This window comes from Heterodontus francisci, chromosome 37 (genome assembly GCF_036365525.1).
Source record: "Heterodontus francisci isolate sHetFra1 chromosome 37, sHetFra1.hap1, whole genome shotgun sequence".
Classification (NCBI taxonomy): domain Eukaryota; kingdom Metazoa; phylum Chordata; class Chondrichthyes; order Heterodontiformes; family Heterodontidae; genus Heterodontus; species Heterodontus francisci.
In genome coordinates this window covers 16521176-16542876 of record NC_090407.1, presented here as the reverse complement: position 1 = coordinate 16542876, position 21701 = coordinate 16521176, and the positions used below count along the sequence as shown (strand labels likewise).

Below are 21701 nucleotides of genomic sequence, written 5' to 3'. Positions count from 1 at the left end.
CACCCATGGTGCTCTGGTCATGACTCTTGCTGCACTATCCAGAGGAACCCTCTCTCCCATCGGTACTCAGAACTGAATGCCGGTTATAAAGTGGGATGCTCTCTGGGGACTCCTGCACTACCTGCCTCGATCTTCTTGACTGTCTGGCAGCCACCCAGTCCCTCTCTGCCTGTGCTCTCTTAAGCTTTGGGGTGACTACCTCCTGAAACGTGCTATCCACATAGTTCTCTGCCTTACGGATGCGTCACAGTGACTCCAGTCGTCGCTCGAGTTCCAAAACCCGGAACTCAAGCTTCTCAAACTTGCTGCAGATGTGTTTGTCAACGACACATGGTGCGTCCACGACTTCCTACATACCGCAGGAGGCACATTCCATTTGGCCAAGCTGCCCTGCCATTACTTAGCTTTGCAAACTAACTATTGCTAATATAATAAGTGAAATAACTTACCAGTTACTTGCCAATCAGCTTCTTCCCCTGTACCGTGCTGAAAAGAAAAGAAAGAGACCAAGAGCACCTCTTTCCCCTCACACACAACTCACAGCCTCACTCTGTCCAAACAGCAATATTCTAATGAGTAATTATTAATACATTTTTAAAAAACAGACCTTAGTAGTATTAACCTTATCATTTATAAGGTAGGTTTTAAGGTTTTTTTAAAAAATAACTTTCTCTCCCCAGATTTTTTTAAAGCTAGTTACAGGTAATAACAGCTGTTACTTACCTAACCAATCAGCTTACAGATTTCCTGTAAGTCTTATTTCCTCTTTTGAAACTCAGCACATGCCGACACAGACAGTGATCCTGCCCACTGCTGCTGCTCCGGTCCAAGGTAGGTGTAGGCCTCGAGCCCCGCTCTTTATTTCACAGGTCCCGCTCTGGATCTGCCTTCTCCCTGGTCCGCCTGCTGACTGCCGCCACTCTGGTCCAAAGTAGGTGTAGGCCTCGAGCCCTGTTCTTTCTTTGTACAGGTCCCGCTCCAGATCCGCCTCCTCCCAGGTCCGCCTGCTGACTGCCGCTGCTTCGGTCCAAGGTAGGTGTAGGCCTCAAGCCCTGCACTTTCTATTTACAGGTCCCACTCTGGATCCGCCTCCTCCCAAGTCTGCCTGCCGACTGCCGCCGCTCCGGTCCAAGGTGAGGTGTGGCACCTTATCAAAAGCTTTTTGGAAATCTAGGTATACTACATCTACTGGTTCCCTTTATCTACCCTACTGTTTATATCCTCAAAAAACTCTAATAAATCTGTAAAACATGATTTTCCTTTTGTAAAACCATGTTGACTTTGCCTGCTCATACTGTGATTTTCCAACTGCATTGTTAAGACTGCCTTAATAATAGATTCTCGCACTTTCCTGACAACTGATGTCAGGCTAATTGACCTGTAGTTCCTTGTTTTCTCTCTCCCTACTTTCTTGAATTGCAGTGTTACATTCGCTAACTTCCAATCTGCTGGGACCAGTTCTAAATCTAGGGAATGTTGGCAAATCATAGCCAGTGCAAATGATTTCTTTTAGAACCCTAGGATGTGGGCAGTCTGGTCCTGGGGATTTGTCATATTTTAGTCCCTTAAGTTTCTCCAATACTTTTTCTCTACTGATTATAAGAACATAGAAGAATATAGAACAGTACAGCATAGTACAGGCCCTTCGGCCCACGATGTTGTGCCGAACCTTTAACCTACTCTAAGATCAAACTAACTACCTACCCTTCATTCTACTATCATCCATGTACCTATCCAAGAGTCGCTTAAATGTCCCTAATGTATCTGCTTCTACCACCACCGCTGGCAGCGCATTCCACGCACCCACCACTCTCTGTGTAAAGAACCTACCTCTGACATCTCCCCGAAACCTTCCTCCGATCACCTTAAAATTATGCCCCCTGGTGATAGCCCTTTCCACCCTGGGAAAAAGTCTCTGACTATCCACTCTATCTATGCCTCTCATCATCTTGTACCCCTCTATCAAGTCACCTCTCATCCTTCTTCGCTCCAATGAGAAAAGCCCTAGCTCCCTCAATCTTTCTTCGTAAGACATGCCCTCCAGTCCAGGCAGCATCCTGGTAAATCTCCTCTGCACCCTCTCTAAAGCTTCCACATCCTTCCTATAATGAGGCGACCAGAACTGAACACAATATTTCAAGTGTGGTCGAACCAGGGCCTTATAGAGCTGCAGCATAACCTCGCGGCTCTTAAACTCAATCCCCCTGTTAATGAAAGCCAACACACCATACGCCTTCTTAACAACCCTATCAACTTGGGTGGCAACTTTGAGCGATCTATGGACATGGACCCCAAGATCCATCTGTTCCTCCACACTACCAAGAATCCTGTCTTTAAGCCTGTATTCTGCATTCAAATTCGACCTTCCAAAATTAATCACTTCATACTTTTCCAGGTTGAACTCCATCTGCCACTTCTCAGCCCAGCTCTGCATCCTGTCAATGGCCTGTTGCAACCTACAACAGCCTTCCACACCATCCACAACTCCAGCAACCTTCGTGTCATCGGCAAACTTGCTAACCCATCCTTCCACTTCCTCATCCAAGTCATTTATAAAAATCACAAAGAGCAGAGGTCCCAGAACAGATCCCTGCGGAACACCACTGGTCACCGAGCTCCAGGCTGAATACTTTCCATCTACTACCACCCTCTGTCTTCTATGGGCTAGCCAATTTTGTATCCAGACAGCCAACTTCCCCTGTATCCCATGCCTCCTCACTTTCTGAATGAGCCTACCATGGGGAACCTTATCAAACGCCTTGCTAAAATCCATATACACCACATCCACTGCTCTTCCTTCATCAATGTGTTTTGTCACATCTTCAAAGAATTCAATAAGGCTTGTGAGGCATGACCTGCCCCTCACAAAGCCATGCTGACTGTCTCTAATCAAACCATGCTTTTCCAAATAATCATAAATCCTGTCTCTCAGCATCCTCTCCAATAATTTGCCCACTACCGACGTAAGACTGACTGGTCAATAATTTCCAGGGTTATCCCTATTCCCTTTCTTGAACAAGGGAACAACATTTGCCACCCTCCAATCATCCGGTACTACTCCAGTGGACAGTGAGGACGCAAAGATCATCGCCAAAGGCGCAGCAATCTCTTTCCTCGCTTCCTGTAATATTCTTGGGTATATCCCGTCTGGCCCCGGGGGCTTATCTGTCCTCATATCATTCAAAATTTCCAGCACATCCTCCCTCTTAACCTCAACCTGTTCGAGCATATCAGCCTGTTCCACGCTGTCCTCACAAACGTCCAGGTCCCCCTCACTAGTGAATACTGAAGCAAAGTATTCATTTAGGACCTCCCCTACCTCCTCCGACTCCAGGCACAAGTTCCCTCCACTATCCCTGATCGGCCCTACCCTCACTCTGGCCATCCTCTTGTTCCTCACATAAGTGTAGAACGCCTTGGGATTTTCCTTAATCCTACCCGCCAAGACTTTTTCATGTCCCCTTCTAGCTCTCCGAAGTCCATTCTTCAGTTCCTTCCTGGCTACCTTGTAACCCTCTAGAGCCCTGTCTGATCCTTGCTTCCTCAATCTTAAGTAAGCTTCCTTCTTACTCTTGACTAGCTGTTCCACATCTCTTGTCATCCAAGGTTCCTTCACCCTACCATCCCTTCCCTGCCTCATCGGGACAAACCTATCCAGCAGTCGCAGCAAGTGCTCCCTAAACAACCTCCACATTTCTGTCGTGCATTTCCTTGAGAACATCTGTTCCCAGTTTATGCTCCCCAGTTCCTGCCTAATAGCATTGTAATTCCCCCTCCCCCAATTTAATATTTTCCCATCCCGTCTGCTCATGTCCCTCTCCATGACTATAGTAAAGGTCGGGGAGTTGTGATCACTATCACCGAAATGCTCTCCCACCGAGAGATCTGCCACCTGGCCTGGTTCGTTGCCAAGCACCAAGTCCAACATAGCCTCCCCTCTCGTCGGCCTATCTACATATTGAGTCAGGAAACCTTCCTGGACACACCTGACAAAAACTGCTCCATCCAAACTATTTGCACTAAAGAGGTTCCAATCACCCATGACAACAACCCTGTTACTTCTGCACCTTTCCAAAATCTGCCTCCCAATCTGTTCCTCCGTGTCTCTGTTGCTATTGGGGGGTCTATAGAAAACTCCCAACAAAGTGACTGCTCCTTTCCTGTTTCTGACTTCCACCCATAATGACTCAGTAGACAAACCCTCCTCGATGACCTCCCTTTCTGCAGCTGTGATACTATCCCTGATTAGCAATGCCACTCCCCCACCTCTTTTACCTCCCTCCCTATTCCTTTTGAAACACCTAAGCCCCGGAACATCCAACGTCCATTCCTGCCCCTGTGATATCCACGTCTCCATAATGGCCACAACATCGTAGCTCCAAGTACTGATCCATGCTCTAAGTTCATCACCCTTATTCCTGACACTTCTTGCGTTAAAATAGACACACTTCAACCCATCATACTGGCTGCAACTTTGTCGTGTCAATTGTCTAACCTTCCTCACAGACTTTCTGCACGGTATCTGCCTGTTCAACAGCTACCCCATCCACTGATCCGTAGCTCCGGTTCCCATCCCCCTGCCAAACTAGTTTAAACCCTCCCGAAGAGCTCTAGCAAACCTCCCGCCCAGGATATTGGTGCCCCTCCAGTTCAGATGCAACCCGTCCTTCTTGTACAGGTCCCACGTTCCCCAGAAGGTATCCCAATGATCCACATATCTGAATCCCTCCCTCCTACACCAGTTCTGTAGCCACGTGTTCAGCTGCACTCGCTCCCTGTTTCTAGCCTCACTAGCACGTGGCACCGATAACAATCCTGAGATTACTACTCTGCTCGTCCTGCCTTTCAGCTTCCAACCTAACTCCCTATATTCGCTTTTCAGGTCCTCATCCCTTTTCCTAGCTATGTCATTGGTACTGATATGTACCACGACCTCCGGCTGCTCCCCCTCTCCCTTAAGAATCCTGTGGACTCGATCCGAGACATCCCTGACCCTGGCACCCGGGAGGCAACATACCATCCGGGAGTCTCGTTTGCGACCACAGAATCTCCTGTCTGTTCCTCTAACCATTGAATCTCCTATCACTATCGCTCTCCTATTCTCCCCCCTTCCCTTCTGAGCCACTGAGCCAGGCTCAGTGCCAGAGACTGTGGCTTTCCTCTGGTAGGTCATCCCCCCCAACCGTATCCAAAACGGTATATGTATTATTGAGGGGAACGGCCACAGGGGATCCCTGCACTGTGCGCCTATTCCCTTTCCCTCCCCTGACGGTCACCCAGCTACCTTTATCCTGTAACTTAGGTGTCACTACTTCCCTATAACTGCTCGCTATCACCCCTCAGCATCCTGAATGATCCAAAGTTCATCTATCTCCAGTTCCCTAACGCGGTCTGCGAGGAGCTGGAGTTGGGTGTACTTCTCACAGGTGAAGTCAGCAGGGACAGAAGTGGTGATCCTCACCTCCCACATCCTGCAAGAGGAGCATGCAACTGCCCTAGCTTCCATCCCGTCGGCTCTATATTGACAACAGAGATTTTTAAAAAAAAGGAAAACCTTACCTTACCAAACCCTCCACGCAAGAGTCCTTTTTTTTTGGTTAGAAGAGGAGGATGGGTGGGAGACACTACATGTGTACTGTTTCGGGTTTAGCCACTACCCAAATATATAGGTTTACTTACCCAGCAGTCCCCGTGTCCGCTTCAAAAAAAAGCTGCCGAAACAAAAGGTAAGTTAATTTAAACTGAAACTCACCTTCCCAGCTGCCACCTCGCTCGCACTATCGCTGCTTCAAAAAAAAAAATTACCTTTGTTTCCTCACTCTTTTAAGCCTCTAGGTTACCCTCTATTTCTGGTATGTAACCTGTGTATTCTGTTCTGAAGACAGACACAAAATATTTGTTCAATGTCTCTGCCATTTTCTCATTCTCCATAATAATTTCTTCTGTCTCTGCTTCTAAGGGACCAACATTTACTTTAGCTCATCTCTTCCTTTTTATATACTTGCTAAAGCTCTCACAATCTGTTTTAACATTCATTGCTAGTTTACTCTCGTATTCTATTCTTTCCCTTTTTGTCAACTTTTTGGTGGCCCTTTGCTGGTTACTAAAACATTCTCTATCCTCAGACTTGTTACTATTCTTTGCAACATTATGAGCCTCTTCTTTTAATCTAATACTATCCTTAACTTCCTGTGTAAGCCAATGGAATATTTTTTGTTGAACATTTTGAATTGTTTCTTTAAATGTTTCCCACTATTTATTTACTGCCATACCTTCTACTTACCCAGTCAACCTCAACTAGCTCTCTGCTCATACCTATATAATTGGCTTTGTTTAAGTTCTTGTTTGTCATTGGAGTGTGTCGCTTTCAAGCTTCACATGGAATTCAGTTGTATTATGATCACTATTTCCCAGTGGATCTTTTACTTCTTTGGCCTCCTTGTCTCGAGAGACAATGGGTAAGCGCCTGGAGGTTGTCAGTGGTGTGTGGAGCAGTGCCTGGAGTGGCTATAAAGGCCAATTCTAGAGTGACAAGCTCTTCCACAGGTGCTGCAGAAAGATTTGTTTGTCGGGGCTGTTACACAGTTGGCTCTCTCCTTGCGCCTCTGTCTTTTTTCCTGCCAACTGCTAAGTCTCTTCGACTCGCCAAATCTTTTGCTATGAGGTTAATAATTAACCTTGCCTCATTACACAATACTATATCTAAAATAGTTTTATCCTTACTTGGTTCCACGATGTATTGCTCCAGGAAACTGTCACAAAAACATTTCACAAACTCATCTTTCGATCTACCAATTTGATTTGTCCAGTCTATATGAAGATTAAAATTCCCCCAATTATTACATTGCCTTTGTTACAAGCTCCAATAATTACTGTTTAATGCTCTGTCCAATGGTATATCGACTGTTGGGGGACCTATAAACTACTTCCACCAGCATTGTCTGACTCTTGATATCTCGGTAGCTCTCCTGATGCCTCAGTTGGCAAAGTTGGTGTAAAATTGAGCTGTAGATTCGGGAAGGTCATAGGTTTGATTCCCCAGTCTGTGCTGAGTTAGCTGAACTAGGCTGAAACTTCCAATGCAGTACCGAGGGAGTGCTGCATTGCCAGAGGTGCCATCTTTCGGACAAATCATTAAACCAAGGCCCTGTCTGCTCTCTCAGTTGGATGTAAAACATCCAATGGCACTATTTTGAATAAGAGCTAGGGAGTTCTCCCCAGTGTCTTAGCCAACATTTATCCCTCAACCAACACCGAAAGACAGATTATCCGGTCATTGTCACATTACTATTTGTGGGAGCTTGCTGTGCACAAACTGGCTTCTATATTTCTTACAACAGTGACTGCACTTCAAAAGTACTTCATTGGCTGTAATGTGATCTGGGACATCCTGAGCTTGTGAAAGACGCTATATAAATGCAAATCTTTCTTTCTTCTTTCTTACAATTAGTCTCAACAGTGCTGGGTTTGTTGGGGCAAATCACTTCTGATCACTCAGTGATCTTAGTGCGTGTAGACATACAGGATCAGGCTTGGATGTGATGTCATCTGCTATCAAGTAACCTCAGGCTCACCAAGGAAAGAATGCCAATGGCATGGCCTCATGTCTCTGTTTCCTGTGGATGTGCCAGCGGCTTTACAAACTCACCAACACATGAACATTACAGAACTCTGTCATGTCAAAAATGTGAAGCTTCAAATTGACAAGCTGTTTTGCTTTAATGAATCAGTGATTCCAGGTGCAGCTGTACGTTGGAGTGGCAGGAGTCTGCTCTGTGCCCGTCATTCCCATGTGCCAGGTTTTCAGCATCACTCTGGTCATCTTGTGAGCTGTCAAGATGTCACAGTGTTGTTGGTGCCTGTGGAACCATAACAGGGTCCAAGTTAGCTCCTTTACAAGAGGGGAGAGCGATGCTAGAGAAAGAAAAGACTTCAAGAAAAGGTTGCAGAACTACACAGGAAATGCTGGGCATAAACCAAGAGCAGTGAGGACAGTGCAAGAGATGCCAGACGCTACGTCTGGCAAATGCTGAGAGGAAGGAGAGGCCGAGAACATGGAAATCTGCTCAATTTGACGTGACATCTCCTGCTCTGCTCTTGGCACGCCCATAGAATCTTTTGCACTATCTCAGGCTATCTCCATCGGTCAGCTGTTCTTTTCCCTCCATAGTCTGTTTTTACTCTCCTTCCCAATTACTCAGCTGAAAACTATTTCCACCGGCAGAATCATGGTGCAGTATGTGTTATAGCAAATTAGGGTCACATTAATCATACAAGCCAAGTAAATGATAGGCAGGAAGGCCGTAGCCTGTAAAGTGTATAAGTTCCCACCTTTTTTGCAGGTGAGGGTAATACATTACTGTCAGCACTGAAATGCTGTGTACAGTTTAACTGCACTGGTGCTAAAAGGTGCATGAATATTAGATTGCATTAATGATCAAAGAGGGAAACAGTCTTCCCTTCTCAGTCAAAGGCACTCAGTCTGCAACTGATTTTTATATTTCAGTGGCTTCCTCAATGACCCCTCAAGCTTGACCAGTGAGACAGACCAGGAAACATTAGCTTCCGTTTCCAGCCCTCCACATCACCTCCGAAATCACCCAAGGGCCCATCCTTGGGCCCCATCCTCTTCCTCATCTGCCGGTTTTCCCTTGGTAATGTCATCCACTTATATGCCAATGACACCCAGTTCTATCTCTCCACCACTTCTCTCAATCCCTCCACTACCTTTATGTGTGTGTGTGTGTGCGTATGTATGTGCGTATGTGTGTGGGTGTGTGTGTGAGTGTGTGTGCCTGAGTGTGTGTGTTTCTATGCGTGCAATCTTGGATTAACTGTTGCTTCTTCCGGTCATCTTTGGTCACCACTGCAAACTGCATATGCACACCTTCAACTCCACCCCTTACCTGGCTACAGCCTCAGGACTCTGACACCTTGGAGCTCAACGTTTTACTTTGTGGGATAAATGTTCCTCCGTGTCCTGTTTTTGATGAATTGATTAATTTGCTTGGATAAGATTCCTCTATATTCTATTTTAAATTAGTCATTAACAAATCAGTTTTAATGGCTTAACAATTTTGTTAACATAGCACAAGGGAGGAAGTTCTACTCCAACCTAATAGAAAGCATTCCTAGTTCAGGTATAGCAAGGGTTATGTGCAGAGTATAGCTCCCTCAATCCCTAGATTGTCCCAATAGAATAGTTTTACCTACTTTACATTGGTTTTGTGGCATGTTATCGTCACTACTTCCCGACATGTGTCTCACACAGCCAGTGAAGACCCTAAAGTAACTTTATTGGAGGTGCTAAGGCCAAAGGCTTGGAATCCAATATAAAAGCTGCTTAATTTCCAACCACACCTCCTACAATAAAGTATTCCATTTTTTACACATCCTTATTGCCTCTGAATGAGACTGCTAATTTAATGCAAACTTGTGTTGAAGAATATCCTGTTCTTATGCTGCAGATCTTTGCCAGGCTTATCTTGTATAGAACCCTTTATAGTGGCAGAGAGAGAAAGACTGAAATCAGCACAGAAGATGCTGGAGGGAAGAGGGGTGAAGAAACAGCTGACAGAGAGGAAAAAGAGCCCTAGAGCAGAGCAAGAGAGGTCAACCCATTACTCTGGTTCAGATTCTAACTGAGACCCTAGAGGTGTCAGTCTGCTTAACCACTGCACAACTCATACTCTGCATACACTTAAGGGAATTTCATATACTGGATAGTGTAGGACAACCAACAATTCTGATTATTTTGTCATGCAGGCCCCCACCTGCCAAGAATGAGGCACATTAATTTTTCCACATGGACATTAAACTTCAAATTGTTGCTGGGAGGAAAAGAGGGCCTGTTACATGGAATTGCCAGGCTCCTAGCCGGAAAGACATTTTTGCATATTAGCAGATGGTGTTGGAACAAAGGAGCTATCCCCTGCTCCCATACAATACACAGAACTGACATGGTCAGACCAGTTTAGTCACATGACTAACTGGCTGTTGCAGAGTTTTGAACTGAGAGTTTTAAATTGGAGAAATAGTTTTTGAAGACAGAAAGCTCCTGGATTGAGAACATCTCTGACCTGTCGGCTCCCATCTCTCTCTCACCAGCTTCGGAATCCATTGAAGACACATGAACCCCAAGAGAGAAAAGTCTCCTACAGTGAATGAGGTTTAAGAAGAATACTGGGCCCCAACGAAAAGCAAGATCAACCTACAAAAGAACTCTACAGTGAGCTCGAAGAGCCATAACAAACTCTTCATATATTGCCTCAAACCTTTTCACTTTATCTTTCTTCTGCTCTTCTCTGTCTGTATTTGCATGTGCGTATCGTGTATGCGTGCTAGCGTGGGCGAGTTATGTATCCGTAGGTGTCAACCGAATTAGAGTTTAAGTTTTAATAAAATTTCACCTTTAAAACTAAGGAAGCCTGTTTGTGCTCGTTTCTTTACCTTATAATTGGAAATCGGTAAGGATTCACCAAGGGTGAGCTCAAAACACGGTGTGTTTAAAATTAAATCCTGTTACAGTAAGACCAGGTGAAGGCTGAGAAGGACTGCTAGACACCTTTCTCGTGGTCATAATAATTTGTAAAATGGCCTTTTTATATTTATAAAGTGACAGTTTAAGGCTACTTATGGAGAGTTCGCCTCCACCCCCCAAAAAATCTAGCCAATCTCCTGTGGTGTTGCAGTAGAAAGTTGAGACCAAGTATATTCACATGAAGCTGTAGCACCTCCACTGTGGGAGGGTGTAATTGCAACATGAAAAGTTTACATAGGCAGTTTTCATTTTAAGAAATGTGGACATAGGAGTTTGTAATACAGCATAATAGACAGCAAGTGTACTCCGATGTAATATTTTTAATGATGCACTTAGATGAACAATAATCAGATAATATTTACAATGTTAAGAAGGGGCATGTATTATTAACCTATATATTTAATTAAGAAATAACCCACTTTATCACACACTTACCAGAGCATGCTTACTGGCTAATTGCAGCAGGAATTTGTGGTACTGAGGCATATATCAGGTTCGATCCCAGGCTTGTGCTGAGTTAGTTGATCCCAGATAGTGTGGCATTAGGACGTTACCATCACCCTCAGTGTGCCAGGGCTGGGAGAGGGGAGACTCCCATCACTGTCAAGTTATCTCAGTGGGCAAGTGCCTGTGTGCTAACCTCAGCTGAAGGCCAGATCTAATGCCTTCCCACAGTCAAATAGCTTTATACTCTCAAGTACAAAGGATAGTCACTTAGGTGTGGAACCTTATCCCTGGGAAGGAGTCAGAGCTTGTAGGAGAGAAACCTCAGGAAAAGGTAGACAAGGCATGTTTGGCAGTAAGAAAACGCAAACCTGTAACTTGTACACTTAAGTGCTCTGCTGATTGTAACAGAGGTGACCTTCCTCCCACCTGAAAAGTAGTGACTGATTCAGCCAATACACTTTCGATAAACCTTTTACATTAATAAATGAAATTAGCAATTAACACTGCCAAGGGCAACTGAGAGCATGTCTCATGCATCGGACCCAGTGACCTATTAGCCAGTGAAAATAGCCTCCAGATTGAAACAAACACTTAGCTCTGTGCAGTCCAAGCCTTACAAATAAATGTAACATAGAGGCTGGGGCTATGAGTGAAAGTTCTATTGTTGCTGTGAGGCACAGACTCCAGCATTTTGCCCTGCAATGCCACTGGGGTTATCACCAGCATCACTCCAGGTGAGTGTTTCACGCTCAGCTTTTATTCCAGAGCCCTTCAGTTACTCTGAGGAGTTAATTGTAAGTATGTTTGCAGTTGCTTTTTTAATCTTCAAGAAATATAAATCTGAACAGATGGGAAAGGATTAGGTGATTGACTCTGAGTGTCAGACAGCATGGAAGTGAGCTGTTTGCTAACACAAACAGATTTATCTCTCCTGTTCTTCTGGCAGGATCAATGGTTTCCACTGCGTTTGGCATTCTAACTTAAGTCAGTGAGTACCATGGTGATAGTGATGCTCAGCAACCAGAAATGCACTGCCACTGCTACCCACAGGGTATTACACACAGTCCCATGCTTCATTATCTCAACAAAGTTGGTTAACTTCAATTCCTCCCTTAATTCCTGTTTCCTCTGGGGAGAACAAGGGAAGGACAGCGAGCATACACTAGACCTTTACTCCAATAAATAAAATCAACTGGCTAAGCCCACATCACTCTAGAAAAGAGAAGGCTAAGGAGTGACCTAATAGAAGTCTTTAAAATTATGAGGGCTGATGGGGTAGACATAAAGAAGATGTTTCCACTTGTGGGGAGATCAGAACTAGGGGTTATTAATATAGGATGGTCACCAATAAATGTAATAGAGAATTCAGGAGAATGGTAAGAAATGGAACTTGCTACCATATGAAGTTGTTGAGGTGAATGCAATAGATATATTTAATGGAAAGCACAAGAGGGAGAAAGGCATGTCACAAGAATAATCAAAGAGGGTTCATTTCAAGAAATTCTGGCAGATTCCTATTCCTTTCTCCTTTATGCGCTTATATAGCTTTCTATTAAATACATCTATCTCATTCGCCTCAACTACTCCATATGATAGGGTGAGATGAAGTAGGGTGGATTGAAGCTCATATGGAGCATAAACACCGGCCTAGACCAGTTGGGCCAAATGGCCTGTTTCTGTGCTGTAAATACTATGTAAAAAAAATGTCTCCCCACGAGCCACCTCTAGGGTGGAACTGGCAACATGTCTTCAAAGTGAACTATCCGCTCATCCTAACAGCCAGGGACCTACTGCATGTCACAAGGATAATCAAAGAAGTTTCATTACAAGAAACTCTGCAGATTTACAAATCATGCCCTATCTAGTGAGCAGCTGGACCATAGAGACTACGAAGGTCCCAGGTTCAGTGCCTGATCTGTGCTAAGTTAGCTGATCCCAGCCCAGGTGATAGTGGAACTACAAATAGCTCAGGACCTCTGGACTAAGGAGCTATGGAGGTGAAAATCAGCCATGGTCTTTCTGCTCATCACTACCCAGTCACCCCCACCCCACCACCACTGGAATGTTAGAGGACCTGTCAATGCCTCTCTATCATCCAAAAGGCTCAAGTTTGGAATATGATGGAGCACTCACCATTCACCAGGCTGCATGCAGCTCATCAACTACGACAACAAAAACTTGCATCTATATAGCACTTTTAACATAGCAAAACATCCTATGGCGCTTAACAAGAGCATTATCAATAAAAACATTTTTGACACCAATCCACAGAAGGCGATATCAGGACAGATGACCAAAAGCTTGATCCAAGAGGTAGGTTTTAAGAAACATTTCAAAGGAGAGAGAGGTGAAGCTTAGGGAGGGAATTTCAGGGCTTCAGGTCAAGGCAACTGAAAGCACGGCTGCCAATGGTGGAGTGATTAAAATCAGGGGGGGTGTAAAAGGCCATAATTCAAGAGTGCAGAGATCCCGAAGGCTTATAGGGCTGGGGAAGTTACAGAGATAGGGGTGAGGCCAGGGAGAAATTTGAAAACAAGGATGAGGATTTCAAAATTCAGTCATTGTCAAACTAGGAGCCAGTAGGTCAAAACTCAAGATGTTCAATACCATCCAAGACATAGTAGTCTGCTTGATCGGCGCTCCTGTACCTGAGCTGCATATACACCCTTCCACAACTGGCCAGTGTATATTATCTACAGGATACACTCAGTGAGCCTACTGGAATAGTACCTCCTACTCCTGTGACCTCTACCACCAGGAGGGATAAGAGTAGCAATATCATGGGAACACTGTCTGCTCTAAGTCACACACCATCTGACTTGGGCATATATTGTTCTTCCTTCATCATCATTGAGTCAAAGTCTCTAAAATCCCCCTACGTAACGCCACTGTGGGAGCACCATTGGCACACAGACTGCAGCAGTTCCAGGACAAGGCCCACCACCACCTTCACAGGGCAACTACTGTTGGGCAATAACTGCTGGCCATGCCAGCGATGCCCTCAACCCAAGAACAAGTAATAAAAAAAGTAAAAGCTCAAATTATTGTCAATAAGTAAAACATCTGTCCTAGTGTCACATTTCATTGTTCATTAATTTGTGTCATTATGCTTCTGAGTTAGGCTGTCAAAGCCTACTGTTGCAAATTGTTCAGCAGAGGAAGCTTGGTAAGCAAAATGAGATGACAGTTAATGTAAAACAGTACACCTAACAATAATGGGACTCTGGGTAACCTTGGGTTATATTCCTTGGAGATGAGGTTGAGAGGTGATCTGATAATTGAGAGATTAAAAATAATTAACAGGATAGAAAGTGAATGACTCTTCTTGACTCTTAATTTGGAAATCCAGAACAAGGGGCACAAAATCTTATCATCTGAACTGAGCCAGTTAAAAGCAAATCCGGAAAAAAATCTCTTCAAAGGGTAGTGACAATTAATGCAGATTCAATTGAGATGCTTAAAAAGGAGATAGATACTTATTTGGAAAGTAGATTCACCCCTTCATGCCATTGTACCTCCTTAATCCCTAAAACCCATCAAGATCTCTGCGCTCCTCCAATTCTGGCCTCTTGTGCATTCCAATTTTCATCATCCCATCATTCATGGCTGTGCCAAAAGGTGCCTGGACCCTAAGCTCTGGAATTCCTTCCCTAAACCTCACCACCTCTACCTCTCTCTCCTCCTTTAAATTGTTCCATAAAACCAAGCTTTTGGTCACCTATCCTAATATCTCTTTATGTGGCTAGGTGTCAAAGTTTCGATGATTACACTCCTGTGAAACACCTTGGGATGTTTTTACTTTGTTAAAAGTGCAATATAAAAGAAAGTTGCTTTTGTAGGGGGTTTAAGCAATAGAGAGATAGGGTGGAGACTAAAGGTTGTGTCTAACAAAATGTCACATTAAGCTCGATTGCCTGGTTCTGAATTTGTGATCCTAACAACAGGGATATCAGTGGTCAATGTGGATGTACTAATTGACTGTTCATACTTTTGTAGGGTGCCAGCTGTCTCCAGCAGTGGAAAAGGATTCTGTTCCTGCTCTGGCCAATCAAAGAGCAGAATCTGGCTACGCAGTGTTTCGGAACATTGCACTTTCTTTGCCCCCAGTCTGCTATCGCCCTTTCATGATTCTGGACGAACTGGAAAAGGTAAAAGCTTCAAAATCAACGTGCTTCTCAAATTTTCATACAAGGCATCTTTTAAGATCTAGACAGTGACCCAACCCATTTGATTCTGATCCATGATGTTGTTTGATGAAGCTATCTCACTCGGAGAGGAGATAGGAAACATAGAAGTATGAGATGGTGTCACGGGGGCCACTCTTCCACGATCGTGTTCAGGCAGGGTGGGAGCGAGCTATGCACACACACACACACACAAAAACACATTTCAAAAATGATTCCCCACACACGTATCTAATACCATCCTCAATCCACAGGGCTGGTGGGATATTTCAGCCCACCAACATTTGCTGATAGCTTCAGAGTAGGTCTTGGCCAACTTACTGAAGTGTGGCATATAGGGAGCTCCCTCTCTGTTAATCTTTCCTGCCTGACTGTGTGAGACTTAACTAAACTTAATAGAATTAATATTTATTCAATTTTGTATTTTCGAAGTTCCTTTCGAGATCCATTCTGTGAATTCCACCACACACCCACACTGCATGACTTTTCTCAGCAGAGCCCCTTAGCACTCCATCACTGCAATGACTCACTTGCTGATCCCTTCCTCCTTTGGGTAAGTGTCTCCATAGAGCAACCAACTCACAATGTGGGGATTCCCAGGGGGAGGAGTTTTCTGCACCAGTTGGATAATATACCAGAAAAGCAGGCAGATTGCCAATCATGTGTTCATGATGATTATTAAGACTAACTAAAGGCCTGCTACCTGACCCGAACCCGACAGGACCCACGACATGTGTCGGGTTTGGGTCGGGTTGGGCCCCTCTTCCGGGTCCGGCTTTCGTGCTCGGGTCGGGTCGGGTCGGGCCGGCCACGCAGGGTAAGTGCTCTGCCGGTAAGTATTCAAAATAAAAAACTTAGCTGAGCTGGGAGTCCAAGACGAAACTGAGTCTGCGCAGTGAGCGAGTGATGTCACTATGATATCATCATGCATGCGCTGCAGCTTCGTGGAGCCTCCCAGTCAGAAGGTAAGTAAAGGGATGGTCGGGTCAGGCTCGGGTTGGGTCGGGCTCGGGGCGGAATTGGAGGGCCTCGGGCCGGGTCGGGCTCGGGTCGGCTGTGGATCGGTCGGGTTCGGGTCGGGTTCTTTTTCCCGACCTAAGCAGACCTTTAAGACTAACTACCCTTGTTGGTACTGAATCTTCTTACTGAACCATTAGAATGGCTCAGTGTGGTGAGAAATAAAAAAGTGAAAGACCTGCATTTATATAGCCCCTTTCATGATTTCAGGACCTCCCAAAGCGCTTTACAGCCAATGCAGTACTCTTTGAAGCATAGTCACAGTCGTAATGTAGAGAAATGCAGCAGCCAATTTGTGCACAGTAAGGTCCCACAAACAGCAATGTGAGTTTTTTTTAAATTTGTTCATAGGAGGTGAGCGTTGCTGGCAAGGCCAACATTTCTTGCTCATCCCTAATTGCCCTTGAGAAGGCGGTGGTGAGCTGCCTTCCTGAACCACTGCAGTCCATATGCTCTGGGTACACCCACAGTGCTGTTAGGAAGTGAGGTCTAGGTTTTTGATCCAGCGACAGTGAAAGAATGGCGATATAGTTTCAAGTCAGGATGATGTGTAACTTAGAGGAGAACATGCATGTGGTGGTGTTCCCAAGCGTCTGCTGCCTTTGTCCTCCTAGGTGGTAGAGGTCGCAGGTTTGGAAGGTGCTCGGCAAGTTGATACATTGCATTTTGTAGATGGTACACACCTGACACAGCACCAGTGGTGGAGGGACTGAATGTTTAACATGGTGGATGGGATATTGATCAAGTGGACTACTTTGTCTCAGATGGTGTTGAATTTCTTCAGTATTGTTGGAGCTGCACTCATTACTCCTTACTTGTGCCTTGTAGATGGTGAACAGGCCTTGGGGGGTCAGGAGATGAGTTACTTGTCAGAATTGCCTGTCTCTGACCTGCTCTTGTAGCCACAGTACTTATATTTATTTTTATTTAGAGATACAGCACTGAAACAGGCCCTTCGGCCCACCGAGTCTGTGCCGACCATCAACCACCCATTTATACTAATCCTACATCAATCCCCTATTCCCCACCACATCCCCACCTTCCCTCACTACCTACCTTTACTAGGGGCAATTTATAATGGCCAATTTACCTATCAACCTGCAAGTCTTTGGCTGTGGGAGGAAACCGGAGCACCCGGCGAAAACCCACGCGGTCACAGGGAGAACTTGCAAACTCCGCACAGGCAGTACCCAGAATCAAACCTGGGTTGCTGGAGCTGTTAGCTGCAGTGCTAACCACTGCGCCACTGTGCCGCCCGATATATGGCCGGTCCAGTTCAGTTTCTAGTCAATGGTAACCCCCAGGATAGTAATGCCATTGAATATCAAGGGGAGATGGTTAGATTCTCTCTTGTTGGAGATGGTTATTGCCTGGAACTTATGTGTCACAAATGTTTCTTGCCACTTATCAGCCCAAGCCTGGATGTTATCCAGTTCTTGCTGCATGCAAGCACGGATTGCTTCAGTATTTGAGGTGTTGCGAATGTTACTGAACATTGTGCAATCATTAGTGAACGTCCCCAACTTGTGACTTTCTGATGGAGGAAAGGTCATTGATGAAGCAGCTAAAGATGGTTGGGCCTAGGACACTGCCCTGCGGAACTCCTGCAGCGATGTCCTGGGGCTGAGATGATTGGTCCCTAACAACCAAACATCTTCCTTTGTGCTAGATATGACTCCAACCAGTGGAGAGTTTTCCCCTGATTTCTATTGACTTCAGTTTTGCTAGGGCTCCTTGATGCCACAATCGGTCAAAAATGCAGCCTTGATGTCACTCTTGCCTCACCTCTGGAATTCAGCTCTTTTATCCATGTTCAGACAAAGGCTGTAATGATGTCTGGAACCGAGTGTCCCTGTAGAACCCAGACCTCATTACAACCTTGGTGATAATGATCAGCTGATCTTTCTTTTTCTAAGTGATGTTGATGAGGGATAAATATTGGCCAGGACACCAGGGATAACTCCTTGCTCTTCTTCAAAATAGCACCATGGGATCTTTTACATCCACCTGAGAGGGAACACAGGGCCTCAGTTGATATTCTCATATGAAAAATAGCCCCTCTGATAGTGCAGAGTTCTCTCAGTACGGCACTGAAGTGTCAGCCTAGATTTCTGTGCACAAGTGTCTGGAGTAGGACTTGACCCCACAATTTTCAGACTTAGAAGCCAGAGTGCTACTCACTAAGCCACAGATGAGTTCACTTTGCCAGAACCCAAACCTCTCTATTTGTGATACTCATAATGTCCCAGATCAAAATATTAGAAAGTTAAGCTGAAAGGCTGAGATGAGGCAGCTGGAATGGAAGGAGACTTATATGGAGTATAAACACCAGCACTGACTAGTTGGGCCGAATGGCCGGTTTTTGTGCTGTATATTGTATGCAATGTAATTTTTGTTCAGCATGTCAGGGAGTAACACCTGTGGGAAGAGATAGGATGTGATGGTGAGAGATCAGGGACTGCAGCATCTCCACTGAGAATTTTGTCATCAGCAAAAAATGTACATATCTGGTTGGGTCACAAGGCATATTGGGTCACATGAACATACAAAAAGAAACAAACTGGCTGGTCCATCAAGCCTGTCTTATCCCAACATTGTGTCACTTCCACACACCATTTGGCTCACCTCTTCCACCCACTGACCCCGGCAAGCAGTTTCCTGGGATAAGTAAGAAAATCCCTTAGGATAAAACTCTGGGAATTTCCTTTCCATCCTCTTAAGAGCAAGCTGCAGGAGATTATGGTGACTGGTATCACTATCTCCATAACCCACCTACCCGCTATAACTCAAAATGTCTTCCATTCACAGTTTATTCAGCTCGATTTTGAAAACTTGCAGCAAATCAGCATTCACTGGTAACCTGTTCCAGAGGTCGATTACCCTCAGAAAAGAACACACGAACATCTAACTGAACTCTAGGCTTTCAGAATCTGTACTGATGTCACACGGCTCCCTCCCTCAGCTCTCCCCTTCAAGTAATCAATCTTGGTGGACAGAATCTATACCCTTCATATATATGCATGGGGAAGTATATACAAACTGTTGTGTACACTTCACAAGATCCCAAGATAGAAACAGAGAGGAAAGCCATTCACAGTATTCATCTGCCTTTTCAATAATTTCCAAGGTTTTCTGCCTGCATTACTGTAAACAGAAATCCATCTCAAATCTTAAAAGGGCGTGAAGAACTTGCAGATTTTAGCCTAAACTTGTCAGGAGGGTCACGACTACTCTCTGGCAGGTGGCTGCAAGTCATACGGAGACAGAGTGGGGGCATGGGAGTCTGGCAACCAGATCTGAGTGGCAGTGGAGTAACTGTGGGTTTGTCCTGGGGTTTGATGTTGAGGAGGGAAAATTCTGTCACTCCAGATTATCCTGGTGGGAGAGGGGGAGGTGGTGGGTTGGCAGGAGTTAAGGATCGATGAAAGGCCTCATGAGAGTAGAGTGAGCTCACAGAAAGACCACAGTGGTCTGCACATTTGGTACTGTTACAGCTCCCACAACAGCCCATGTATTGCATGTTTGGACTGGCATATGTTCCACAGGTGTTGGGAGGGCATGGTGGAGCTGTGAATGGGGTTTGCATCTTCCTGCTGCAGGGGATAGAAGCTTAAATAAGCAAACATGCATGTCAGCAGTTCCCAGCCAGCTGCAGGTAGCATTCTTCCAGCTTCAAGGACAGGTTTCAACCACATATGGCACCTTGACAATTCCCACTGGCATGAAAAGCCTAATGATGTGCCCAGAACTATTTAATCACTAATGCAGATCAGTGCTTACTTCACCATTCGATTCCTCTATGAAACAGGGCCTACTTTTTTATACATCTTATTACATCTCACCGTGCTTCACAGCCAATGAATTACTCTCAAAGTTAGTCACTGTTGTTGTGAAGGCTGACATGCAGCCATTGATTTTTGCAAAGAAAGATCCCTACAAACAGCAGTGTGTTAAACGACCAGTGTTTTTTGGTGGCAAGGTTTGAGGAGGAACGCAGTTCTCTGTCCTTCAAAATAGCACATGGGATTGCCAGCCTCACAGCAGCTTGGTTTCAATCAGTATCTTACCCTGCTCAGCATTCATTCTCAGGATGTGTGCCTCGCTGGCAAGACCAGCGTTTATTACCCATCCCTAGTTACCCTGAGAAGGTGGTGGTGGTGGGGCCTTCTCCTTAATAGGCCATTTAAGAATCAACCATGTTTGTGTGGGACTGGAGTCAGGTATAGGCCCAGACTGGGTAAGGACAGCAGCTTTCCTTCCCTAAAAGACTTTGTTCAGTTGGATTTTTATAACAGTCCTATCCTAATTGGTCCTGCTGAGCTATATTTAAAAAAAAGAATAACTTTAACCAAAAGCTTTTATGCTGTATTCTCAGTGACGAACTGCATCTCTACTTTGCCACTACTCCCACTGGAGTACACCTCAAGTTCTACTACTTTAATCAGAACATCACAAAGGTCTGCATACCCAAGTTGTTAAATGCGACACATAGTGTAGAACTTAACCATTTGGACAAGGGGAAGTTCCAGGTCTAAGTCTACGAATGGCATAAGTACCCACTCTATTAGGCAGGGTTCAAAGCAAAATACTGCAGATGCTGGAAATCTGAAATAAAAACAAGAAATGCTGGAAGCACTCAGCAGGTCTGGCAGCATCTGTGGAGAGAGAAGCAGAGTTAACGTTTCAGGTCAGTGACCCTTCTTCATAACTGGCAAATATTAGAAATGTAAAAGGTTATAAGCAAGTAAAGTGGGGGTAGGGCAAGAGATAACAAAGGAGAAGGTGTAGATAGGACAAGGTCCAAATAACTGACCAGAAGGTCATGGAGCAAAGATATGTTAATGGTGTGTTGAAAGACAAAGCATGAGTACAGAAAGGGTGTTAACGGACTGAAAATTGAACAGCCGCAAGTACAAACATGAAAAAAACAGTGGGTAAGCAAACTGAACAAACTAAGATGAAATAAAATAAATACAAAAAATATATAAAAAAAGGAAAAAGAAAAAAATAACAAAAAGTAAAAGTAAAATGGGGGGCCCATCATGCTCTGAAATTATTGAACTCAATGTTCAGTCCAGCAGGCTGTAGTGCACCTAATCGGTAAATGAGATGCTGTTCCTCGAGCTTGTGTTGATGTTCACTGGAACACTGCAGCAAACCCAGGACAGAGGTATGAGCATGAGAGCAGGGGGGAGTGTTGAAATGGCAAGCAACCGGAAGCTCAGGGTCCTGTTTGCGGACTGAGCGAAGGTGTTCCGCAAAGCAGTCACCCAGTTTGCGTTTGGTCTCCCCAATGTAGAGGTACACCCACAGTGCTGTTAGGAAGGGCGTTCCAGGATTTTGACCCAGTGACAATGAAGGAACAGCAATACAGTTCCAAGTCAGGATGGTGTGTGGCTTGGAGGGGATCTTGCAGGTAGTGGTGTTCCCAAGCATCTGCTGCCCTCGTCCTTCTAGGTGACCAAGGTCACGGGTTTGGAAGGTGCTGCCAAAGGAGCCTTGGCAAGTGGATG

General features: G+C 45.0%; 1 protein-coding gene across 7 annotated transcripts in view; it reads left to right on the top strand.

The window, feature by feature from the left end:
• The window catches only part of LOC137352084 (MORN repeat-containing protein 1-like), a 171695-nt gene that overhangs the window by 127312 nt on the left and 22682 nt on the right, over window positions 1–21701 (top strand). For 4 of the 7 annotated variants that reach the window (XM_068017165.1, XM_068017164.1, XM_068017168.1 and 1 more), the window contains one exon: window positions 14984–15135. In XM_068017165.1, coding sequence (XP_067873266.1) covers window positions 14984–15135 — 152 coding nt within the window. Of the gene's footprint in view, window positions 1–1071; window positions 1175–14983; window positions 15136–21701 lie in introns of those variants that run through there. The other 3 variants (XR_010969634.1, XR_010969633.1, XM_068017167.1) reach the window with 2 other exon arrangements.